The sequence below is a fragment of the Dreissena polymorpha genome, chromosome 4, assembly GCF_020536995.1.
Source record: "Dreissena polymorpha isolate Duluth1 chromosome 4, UMN_Dpol_1.0, whole genome shotgun sequence".
NCBI classification, from domain to species: Eukaryota; Metazoa; Mollusca; class Bivalvia; order Myida; family Dreissenidae; genus Dreissena; species Dreissena polymorpha.
Window position 1 is genome coordinate 78,220,526 of NC_068358.1, and position 12,001 is coordinate 78,232,526.

At 35.7% G+C, this 12,001-nt stretch overlaps 1 protein-coding gene across 4 annotated transcripts in view; it reads left to right on the forward strand.

Annotated features, from left to right (window-relative positions):
- The window catches only part of LOC127876244 (uncharacterized), a 66,273-nt gene extending 55,359 nt beyond the window's left edge, over positions 1–10,914 (forward strand). For all 4 annotated transcript variants that reach the window (XM_052421315.1, XM_052421316.1, XM_052421318.1 and 1 more), the window contains 4 exons: positions 2,094–2,786; positions 4,593–4,751; positions 8,411–8,545; positions 10,031–10,914. In XM_052421315.1, coding sequence (XP_052277275.1) covers positions 2,094–2,786; positions 4,593–4,751; positions 8,411–8,545; positions 10,031–10,488 — 1,445 coding nt within the window. In that variant the 3' untranslated portion in view covers positions 10,489–10,914. The remainder of the gene's footprint in view (positions 1–2,093; positions 2,787–4,592; positions 4,752–8,410; positions 8,546–10,030) is intronic.
- Positions 10,915–12,001: the final 1,087 nt, after the last annotated feature.

Genomic DNA, 12,001 nt, shown 5'->3' on the forward strand with positions numbered 1-12,001 from the left:
GAAGATATCAACTTCATACATTCGAAACCCGATGGCTCGAACTCGCTTGGCTCAAATTTCCGTATGGCTCGAACTCGCATCAAAGCACCGACTTTTTATGCCTATATATTCATATAAGATTTTGTTGGATGGCTCGAACTCGCTTGGCTCGAATTATCGGATGGCTCGAACTGTTTTCACAGTCCCGACTACAGTTTTCACAAGTTCTTTTGATCGGATGGCTCGAACTCGCTTCGGGTCCCAAAAAGTGTTATTCGATTAGGACCCATTGATTAAAGGCACGCACACATTGATTACATCGGTGGCATAAACTGTTAATCGCTTAGGACCGCTTGCTTAAAGGCACGCAATAATTGATTTAACACCTGTTATCTAACATGTCATCGACACAATTGTAAATTGATTTGAGTCAAAGATGACATTTTGTATTAAAGCTGACGTTCTTGTAGATGCTGTATTATAATGGCTGCAACGGCTTGCTAAAAAGCTTCGTTTCTCGACGCCAGCTACGAAGCGCAACACAGACGGACATAATGTCATTCTTCAAAAAAATATAAATAAATAAAGAAATCTAGTGCTGCCTCGTATGTAAATAATGTGCATATAGTGCTAATGCATGTTTTGTTCTTTAAAGCTCGGTGTTACCTTAAAATGTGCTACGCTAACACGTGCTGATATTTACTAAATGCGATTTATTAATTGTTTTTGTAACCGTTTTAAAATATTCGTAAATTTAGGTATTACGAATACATTTGTTTCTTATTAACTTATTAATTCAAAAGCAGTAAGTAGTGCGAAGTAGTACGGAGTTTAAGCAATATGTGTATGCTTCAACTGGAGGTGAAATGTACTGCAGACTTGTTCGAAAGCAAAAGTGTATCCGAAATCGGATGGCTCGAATTCCGGATGGCTCGAACTATTGTTGCCGGTCCCGACGAGTTCAAGCCATTGGGTTTCGACTGTATTTGGCATGCATGTGTATCTCATAGAGCTGCACATTTTGAGTGGTGAAAGGTCAAGGTCATCCTTCAAGGTCAAATATATAGCTTCAAAGCGGGGCAGAAGGGGACATAGTGTTTCCGACAAACACATCTTTTTCTTCTTATGATTTCTATGCAGAAATTTCTGTCTGAACCTCATTTAAACGGGCCTTTTCAAAGATTTTGGTGTGTATAGAAATTTGTCATTAAATGCTTTATATTGATAAATGTAAACATTGGATCTTTATAAAAGCTCCAGTAAAAAATCAAGAATACAATTTAAAAAAGAAAGTAAAAGTAACCCTCATCAGGGCTCGAACCACTGACCCCTGGAGTAAAAGTCTACCACTTAGACCACCCAGCCATCCATGCTCATACCATGACAAATTTATTTTATACTTTGTATTAGCAATCCTCGTAGTTTCACAAAATATAACGACAACAACAGAACTCTCCAAATTATTCAATCGTTTAGCTTTGCAACGCTTTATAATTTTCAGGTTTTTAAATCGTCAAAGGATGCATATAATGGATATTTTAGAGCATGGTAAATGTCCAGTATTACTGTTTCCTCACAAATACCATAACTACAACGAAAATTTGCGAATCTGAAACATTTTTTTTTAATTTTGTCAATTTACGGAAACGTGAAAAGGCCCCTTTAATAAAAAAACATTCAAATTAAATTATTTAATGATTCTATAATCTTACTTCCATTAAAGATGACTTAACTGGAAATAGAAGTCCATTGAAAGAATGCACATGAGGCTGTCACATCAAGGGTGTGATTTTTTCTCCTTTCAGCTGATTTTCTCCCTTTCAATGTCAAACTATTTTACAAATAGTTAATAGCTTTGTTGGATCTATGCACAAATGAAGAGTTGTATTGAGTATTGAACCCATTATGGGGGGGGGGGCGTGTTTCTCTTCTCAGTTAATTCTTAACGCACACTGTTGCATATAAACCTACCTGTCATGTCAAGCACTATTCTTTCTATTAAATCATTTAGTGATAGGATTAAATAAAAAGTAATTCCATACATTTCCCCAATAAGCATTTACAAAGTATTTGTGCTAGTATTGGTTTGTATTCAACATTCCTGTGTCTTTTAGGCTTGGAAGCATTTCACTCTAATCAGCTTGTGAGTCGCACTCCAGAGATAGATGCAGAATTACCAGAGTGTGTCACACCAGCCAATTCAGAGGAGATGTTTGAACCAAAACAAGAAGAAGAACAGATCGTTAACATCATGGGACCAGAGCTGAACGAAGTGACACCTCGTGATAAAGATGATGCTGAGGATGGAGATGATCAGAGGAAGACGGTAGAAAGCATTCTTGCTCGTGCTGGTCAATACTTGAAGAACAGAAGAACTAATTCTTCTCAGAACAACTCAAGAATTAAATTAGAATTGCATGTTGATAGTATACAAGTAACAGATAAGGAGAATGAAATTCAAGGCGGGAAAATGGTCATCGAGGCAAACGACGAGGAAGTCAATGAAATGATACTTGAAGGTATTAGACAAGCAACGGAAGATGACGATGAGGAAGGAAGAGAAACCTATGAGTTTTCAAAACAAGAAATGCAGTCACATCGTGAAGGATTCTATGAGGAAGATGAAGAAGGCATCATGGATCAGAAGCTGGAAGATGATGCAGGAGCAGACATGGAGTTTGAGGAGATAGCTGGTCCTGATTTGGAGGAAGAAGACCTAGATAAAGACTCTGAGGGTTCGGTGAGATCCACCGAGGATGTGATAGTCATTGATAAAAGCATCCACAGATCTCCACATGATAGCACTCGTAAGTTACTGTAATTCATTATGTGTTGAGGTTAAGGCTAGTTTGTTGATATTTTCATCTTTAATTGTAAATTGCTATTAACAGATCTTTTCCAGTGCTTATTATGCATTAATTTTCTGTTCAAGTATATTGTTATTAGAATTAATAAGTCAATTGTCATATTATAAACCTCTGATAGTAAGTTACATGTTAAGTTTGGAATATGGTAACTATGGCATGGGGATTTACATTGTGTCACATACCAGTATCTAGGATTTAGTAAGCTGTTTGTGTATTTGTATTTAAATATGAAAGCAGACAAAGCAGTTTCATGACAATTCCTCAGAATACATCATGAATAAATAAAATATTAAGTTCCAGGGCTCACCAAATCAGCAGATGGCCACAAAATGAAATATTAGCTAAAAATAGAAGAACAAATTTCAATATTAATTTAATAGCTAGGGAAAACAAGGAACTACAACTTTTTCTTCTTCAAAATTAAGCCTAATTCAGAATTATTTCCATAGGATATGTTAAATATAGATATTAAGAAAATTCAAAACCAGGGTGAGTCCTGATTTCATTCCTCTATTAATTTGAAACTTGAAACTTGCTTATTTGATGAAACGCCTATTTATATAATTATATTCAATGGCGTTGTACAAAACATATATACATAAAATTGATAAAAAATAAGAGGTATTGATAATATTATGCAGCATTAATTAAAGGATTAATGATCTAAATATGTGTGATATAAATAATAATGCTGTAAGAAACTTAAGCAATAAAACAATACCGGCTACACTATTAAAACACAGTAAAAGTAAAATATTATGTAATAAATTGATATAAATAGGGTTAAGACAATAATAATAATGAGCAAATATTTGGCAACATAAAGACACTGTTTTTCATTAACTAAAAGGATACGTAAAAGGATATTTCTGCACTCTGGCTGTCGGATCCCACAGCTTTTAGTCACCTGTCACCCTTAAGGACACTTCTTTTGGGTTTTAACCTTATTTGAACTATCGTAACTACATGTCACAGATAGACTGACCAAGTGTGACTACAAGACACAACTTGAAGGTTAAAATTACAGTGTGACTATAAGACACAACTAGAGGGCCTAAGTGTGACTAAAACACAGCTGGTTGATTGATGTAACTCAATCATTGAGCAAAGAAGCCCTAATGATTCTTGGTTACCAGTCACTTGTACAATAAATATCCTTTTCGAGCAAAGAAGCCCGCACAATTCTTTAATTTATTGCTCCTCCGAGTCCTAGTGACAAATAAGCCCTTACAACTGAGTCTCGATTTTTTTTTAATCACAGGTATTCAAATTAAAATAGGTTGTAAAAGTTTCTGAAAAGAAATGTTTTCAAATTCCTTTTGAAAATGTCTATTTAGGCGGAAGTCCGGATGCTTAATGGAAGGTCATTCAACAGTTTCAGACCAACAACTCCGAAACTCCTGTCCAAGAATGTTTTTCTCTTTGTGCGTTTCACATCATAACATCCGTTATACAAGACGGTATATCGTAGGTTACGTGCTGGTACTTTTTCTTTTAAAAGTTCTGTAAGGTATTTTGGCGCGTGACCAACAGAACAATTATATTAATTATGGGTTAAGTGTGAAGTTTTGCCAGCCCTCAAATGTGTTTGAACCCCCTATGTTTTAAATCGACTGTTCCCCGTTTTAAACATGTTATATTTATATAGTTTATGTTCTTCTATAAAAGTAGTGAATAGGAACAAGAATTTCTCTGGTGACATAGTTTCTAGAGTTTTGTTGTTTGCTACATTTCATCTGTGTTCAGATGTGAGTCCCAGAGAGGCCTACCCAGTGCAGGGTTATGGGGAGGAGGGTGGGGAGGAGCTAATTGAGGATGAGCAGTTCCCCGAGGGACTGGAGAGCTCCCCAGGCACCGCCATCATTATAGACCGCAGCTACCAGTTCACAGCCAGCAACAGAACCGGTGGGTTGGAAATAAAAATATCTTGATTGTTAAACGAATATTCTTACTTAACTAATCAAAGACTGCTAAGAAAATATCATTTCTGTTTTAAAAGTGGGATGTAAAGATTTGTGCATTAACCAGGGTCTCATAAGAAATTCTACAAGTGTATTACATTGTTGAGATCTGAAACACTAGATAGTTATACCTCTCATGTAAGTATATGGGGGTTTACTGGAATGAACATAAACATCTTCCCTTCTGTCCACCTGTCCGTAGACCAAAACTTGTATGGAAGCGTTCTCCTACACTCTTTAATGGCAAACATCCATCTTGCAGGAAATGTTCCCCACAATATTAAGTTTTGCAATTTTTATGTCCCCCAGTCTTTACTAGGGGACATATTGTTTTCTGTTGTTTGTTTGTTTGCATCAAACTTTAACATTTGCCATATCTTTTGCAATATTGAAGATAGCAATTTCATATTTGGCATGCATATGTATCTCATGGAGCTGCACATTTTGAGTGGTAAAAGGTCATTCTTCAAGGTCAAAGGTCAAATATATTGTGGGGACATAGTGTTTTACAAACACATCTGGTTTAATCCTATGATTAAAATTACAAATGTTCTGAGCCTTTTTTGCCATATCTTTTGCAATATTGAAGATAGCAACTTCATATTTGGCATGCATATGTATCTCATGGAGCTGCACATTTTGAGTGGTGAAAGGTCATTCTTCAAGGTCAAAGGTCAAATATATTGTGGGGACATAGTGTTTTACAAACACATCTGGTTTAATCCTATGATTAAAATTACAAATGTTCTGAGCCTTTTTCAACAAAAACATACTATAATATTGTGTGTTTTTTAAGCCTGGCAAATATTTAGACATGTGGATAAGGTTTCAATTTGAAACTTAATAAGAAGGTAGATCTCATCGGAAGGAAGTGCAGTGATTAAGAACTAAAACTCTTGCTTCTGTTATAAGAGTTATTGCTTTTGTATATTTCTTTTTTTCAAATTTTGTCATGAGCACATCTTAAAAAATATATATATATAGCATCAACCTAAAACTTTAGTATATCTCATTTAGGAGATGTGAATTTTGCAAAAGCCATAGCTCTTGCTTCCATATTTAAGGGGATATTGACCTTTCTTAGTTTTTAGCTCACCTGATTGCTCAAGTGAGCTTTTGTGACCGGACTTTGTCCGTCGTCTGTCCGTCCGTCCGTCGTCCACATTTGGTTTGTAAACACTCTAGAGGCCATATTTATTTCTGATCTTCATGAAACTTTGTCAGAAGCTTTGTTTCAATGAAATCTCGGTCGAGTTCGAAACTGGGTCGTGCCAGGTCAAAGACTAGGTCACTAGGTCAAAAAAAGAAAAAACTTGTAAACACGGTAGAAGTCACATGTCATGCCCAATCTTCATGTATCTTGTCAAAATGTTTGTCTTAATGATATGTTGGTTGAGTTCCAAAGTGGTTCCGGTCCGTTGAAAAACATGGCCGCCAGTGGGCGGGGCAGTTTTCCTTATTTGGCTATAGAGAAACCTTGTAAACACTCTAGAAGTCACAATATTTGCCATATCATCATGAAAGTTGGTCAAAGCATTGGTTTTATCGATATCTCGGAAAAGTTTGAAAATGGTCCAGATTGGTGAAAAAACATGGCCGTCAGTGGGCCGGGCATTTTTCTCAAATGTGTATAGTGAAAACATGTGAACACTCTAGGGCCCGTATTCACCAACCGATTCTTAGACTTTAGAATAAAGAATAGACTTAGAACCAAGAAATATGTGTTCAGTGTTTGAATATATACAGGCCTCCACTGGTGATTATGTCATTAACAAAATGTTCTATATGAAAATAATATAGATAGAGATGTTTACTGCAGAGTTTGACTCAAAATTAAAGAAATTCTTGAAAATTCTACTTTAAAGAATTTTCTTTATTCTTAGGCTTAAGTCTAAGAATTGTTTGGTGAATACGGGCCCAGAAGTCACATTTTTGGCCCAATTTTCATGAAATTTGGTCAAAAAACAGTTTTTTCATTTTTGGCCCAATTTTCATGAAATTTGGTCAAAACAGTTGTTTCCTTGATATGAGAGTTGAGTTCGAAAATGGTTCCGGTCAGTTGAATAACATGGCTGCCGGGGGGAGGGGCAGTTTTCTTATATTTATATAGTAAAAAAAGCTTGTGAACACTCTAGAAATCACTTTTTTTGCCCAATCATCATAAAACTTGGTACAAAGATTGGTTTTATATATATCACATAATTAAGCCATAATTATTGCCCTTAGATTGTCCAAATTTTCATTATATTATACAAAATCCTTGTAAACACTCTAGAGGTCACAATTTTGTTTCAGATTTTATGAATCTTGGTCATATTTGTTTTTGTAAGCAACTCAAAATATAGGTCACCAGGACAAATCTTACAAAAACAAAAACACTCCATATGTCAGAGTTTTGGTTCAATAATGATGAAACTTGGCCCCCAGTGGGCTGGGCATTTTTCTCTATATGTATATAGTGAAAACATGTGAACACCCTAGAAGTCACATTTTTTGCCCAATTTTCATGAAATTTGGTGAAAAGATTGGTTTTATATATATCTCAGATCAGTTTGCAAATGTTCCCGATGGGTCAATAAACATGGCTGCCAAGGGGGTGGGGCAGTTTTCCTTATGTGACTATATAGAGAGAAACCTTGTGATCCAACACAATGGAAGTCACATATTTTGCCTAATCATCGTGAAACTTAGTCAATACATTGGTTTTATTGATTTCTTGGACAAGTTGGAAAATGGCTCAGATCGGTGCAACACACTTTTTAGCTCACCTGATTGCTCAGGTGAGGTTTTAGGATTGGTCTTTGTCCGCTGTCCGTCCGTCCACATTTGGTTTGTAAACACTCTAGCATTCACATTTCTCAAGCATTCTTTATCAAAGTTGCTGAAAGATCTCAGACAAGTTTGATGATAGGTCAACAGTTTCAAATCTTACAAAAACAAAAACACTCCCTACGCCAGAGTTTTGGTTCAATAATGATGAAACTTGACCAGGATGTTTGTCTGGACAATATCTAGGTTAAGTTTGACATATGGTAAAGATTGAATGAACCGACTCCTCTCAGGTGAGCGAACTAGGGCCATCTTGACCCTCTTGTCTATTATTCACTTTTTACCGCTGCAAATCTTGATATTTATCAAGCCTGTCAGCTATGAGCTTAATATATTGTAGGTCCCAATAAGGTGGTGTGGATACAAACCTACTTTCATAATTTCAAAGTTATTACCCATTTTAATGTGTATACTGAACATTTGTCCAGGGTATATCTTGACTATATCATGAGGTATCGATATAAAGCTTAATAGGTAGGAAGCTTAGATTGTAAGGGAAGCTGTTTTTTCAACATTAACTGCCAATGCCCTCTGACAAAGTGGCATGTGGGAGGTAATAAAGACAGAGTAGTGGCAGTTCTAGTTGAAATTCTTTATTGTGAGCAGTTAACAGTAGCATTTAGTAGAGAGAAAAGCAACAAATTTCCCATTTATATCTAGCACATGTTCTGTGGCAAAGCAAACAGCTAAGAGGCTCAATTATTACACAGTGATCACTGACATACAAGGTACATGGTGTCCTCATACTGATTGCTAGTCTCATTCTGATTGCAGGCTTGAACTCCACTCAGCCCCACAACATGCTGTCAAGGTCGTTGGGTCTGGAGAGAAGTCCTCTCAGTGATGAAATTCGTAAAATGTTTCAAAAAGCTGTGGCTGACACTCCACCAAAACCCAGCATAAAACAATGTATGTGTTTGCATAGCAAAATAACTTTGTATGATACTCCCACTGGGATAAGGTATATTGAACTTAATCCAGAAGTCTACATAACATGTTATAATTTATGGAGTTAACTGTTTCAAGATTTTTTAAGCAATTAAATAGTCAAATAAGTCTTCTCAAATAGAATCAAATATTGCCCTTAAGTTAAAGAATAGGGTACTTTTTTTTAATAACAGCAAAACTTACAGCATTTAGGATTATTGCTTTTTTAAGAAATGAATAAAGACAGTTAAAGTGATCTTTAAATGTCTGTCAATATATTCACTTAATAAACCATCACATTTGAGATAAAAAATAATAATTACTTTGATAGAAAAAAAAGTGCAATAAACTAGACCTTCCTTCAAAGTGCGTGGATGCCCGCACATTCCACATTTGTCTCAAAACTCAGCTAATGTTAAGAACTATCGTTTTTTTGCCAAATCTGACTTGCTCTTCCTATGTACTCATTAGTTGTATGTTATTGTGAAATTGTACAATAAATAAAAACATTACAGTCTTGACAAGCTGTTATATGACAAATTTGAACTGTTTACCTCTACATGTGTGATCATGACCTCCAAGGTGGAGAGGTTAGACATGCTTTCTTCTCATGGCAATCCTTAGTGGCATGTCATTTTAAAAGGCATACAAATGACAGTAACAGTATGGACAAGCAGTTATATAGTCAAATTTGACCTTTGAACTCTTATCTTAGTGTGACCTTGCCCTTTGAGGTAGGGAGACGAGAGTTGAATGGTACACATTGCTTTATGATGGATTGCATTTGGGCCAAGTTATTTTAACATTCATTGACACTTAGAAAAATTATAGCTTAGATAGACATTTTCTAGTTTTTGTTATGGCCAAATTCAGTTTTTGACATTTAAATGTGACCTTGACCTTTGAGGTAGGGAGACAGGTGTTATTTGCGTTAAATTTTCTTATGAAGGAAATTTTGTGGGAAGATATTTTAAAATCAATCAATTTATGGCAACGTTATGGCTGGGACTGGAATTGTTCGCATGTACCTATATTGGGACTGCTTTATGCCGCCTTCTTTGAAGTCGGGAGCATCAATAGTTTGCCTTCCATTTCTAAAAAAGTAAACTCAGGAATTTCTGGTGCAAAATTTAAGGCACTGCTATTGCACCTTCATTATTTTATTGTTTTTTTATTTTGCATAGGCATCAGATTCTTTTTCACATTTTTCTTACTTATTTTGCTTGTTTGCACATAATGCACTCATTTGGAACAATTCCCTTTAATGTTTCTCGGCCTTGTCGTGCATGCAAAGCTCGGACAATTTTCACTGGCAGCCTTATTATAGAAATAAGTAAACTTTCTTGGTAGTTTTTACTGCATGGGATGGAAATTATGAGTTTTTGAATTGTTCGTTTAAAAATGAAAAAAAAATATAAAAAATTCAGCACCACAATGTCCACAAGCAAAACTGTTGTTTCATTGCAGATTTCCAGAAGCATGCAAAATTAGAAGATGACCTTGATATCCCAGACATGGATTTAACAAGTCGCATAAATGACCATGGGAAGAAATTGAAAGCAGCCGATATATCCTGGGATATAGCAGAGAACTTGGAAGACATTGAACAGCCTCCTGATATTGACCTGGACAAGGATACAGACATAGATGATATTGTGCCCAAGGATGGGACAGGCAGCCAGGATGACAGTCTGGGTATAATCAACATTGGAGACCAGGACGATGACAACATCGACGAGTTCTTTGCAGTCAAAACACCAGAGTTGCCCACGAGGTGGGTCAAAGGTCAAGAAGATCGGCTCAGCTCTGACCATGGTCAAGGGGATGCTTCCAGGTTGTTAAGTGATGGCATGAAGTGGCCTACTGCAGGTGATGATGAAAACATTGAGACTACAGAATCTCCTCTCATAGCATTCACTCCATAATAAGAGCTCCTTATGCTTAGAATAGTGAGCTAATGAAAAATATATGAAAGACGTTTTCTTTTCATAACAACTGGTATTTTGTCATGTGTAGTCATTAGAAATGTATTTATTTTTCAGTGTGATTAAGCTAGGCTAAAGACTTTTGACTGTGATTTATTAAGTAGAGAATTAGAGTCCTGTTTCAACAGTGTAAATGTTTCAAAACGATATTGTCTCCATGTAGAAGTGTATACCATTAGTGCCAGATTATTCAATTTAACTATACTTCATATTCATATTTAGACAATTACAGGCTAGCAATATTTCATACTAATAAATAATTCATTGTTATTAAGGCATTAAAACAGTTAGATGCAGACAGTGTTTGATTTGTCATATTACTGTTGTAGATAGTCCATCTGTTGTGCTTATAAAACCAAAAACAATTGTAAACCAGGTTTTCCGAAGGAAAAAACTGGTTATTAGATTGGCGAATGCTGGCGGGCGGGCGGAACAAGCTTGTCCGGGCCATAACTATGTCGTTCATTGTCAGATTTTAAAATCATTTGGCACATTTGTTCACCATCATTGGACGGTGTGTCGTGTGAAATAATTACGTCGATATCTCCAAGGTCAAGGTCACACTTTGAGTTCAAAGGTCAAAAATGGCCATAAATGAGCTTGTCCTGGCCATAACTATGTCATTCATTGTGAGACTTTAAAATCATTTGGCACATTTGTTCACCATCATGGGACGGTGTGTCGCACGAAAGAATCACGTCACTATCTCCAATGTCAAGGTCGCCACGACTAAAAATAGATTTTTTTTTAAAACACTTACAAAGGGGGTTAATTTTGTTTGTCCATTTCAAAAGTTCAGTTTGAGTTTTCTCCCTTTATCAGATTTTTTTTTCACAATGAAAACCTGGTTTTGTGACAATTTTGTCCCTTGTTTTGGTTATTATTTTAAACTTGTCATTATTAGCACAGTGGTAAATCATTTGGCGACATGTCATGGAATTTAAGATATTTCTTTTAAATAGATTTGTATCCAGCCAGCGCCATCATTTTTATATTATAGTGATAACCTTTTGTTTGTTAAAGGGATCTTTTAACGGTTTGGTAAATTGACAAAATTGAAAAAAGTTGTTTCAGATTCGCAAATTTTCGGTTTAGTTATTATATTTGTGAGGAAACAGTATTACTGAACATTTGCCATGGTCTAATATAGCCATTATATGCATCTTTTGACGATTTAAAAGCCTAAAAATTATAAAGCATTGCAACGCGAAACGATTGAATAATTTGGAGAGTTCTGTTGTTGTTGTTTAATTTTGTGAAACTACAAAGATTGCTTATATAACGTATAAAATACGCATCTCATGTATGCTTGGCATGATAGCTTAGTTGGCTAATGCGTTTTTACTTCAGGATTCCGGGGGTCACTGGCTCGAGCCCTGCTCCAGGCTACTTTTTTTTCCTTTTTTAAATTCTATTTTTGATTTTTTACTGGAGCTTTTAAAATTTAATGTTT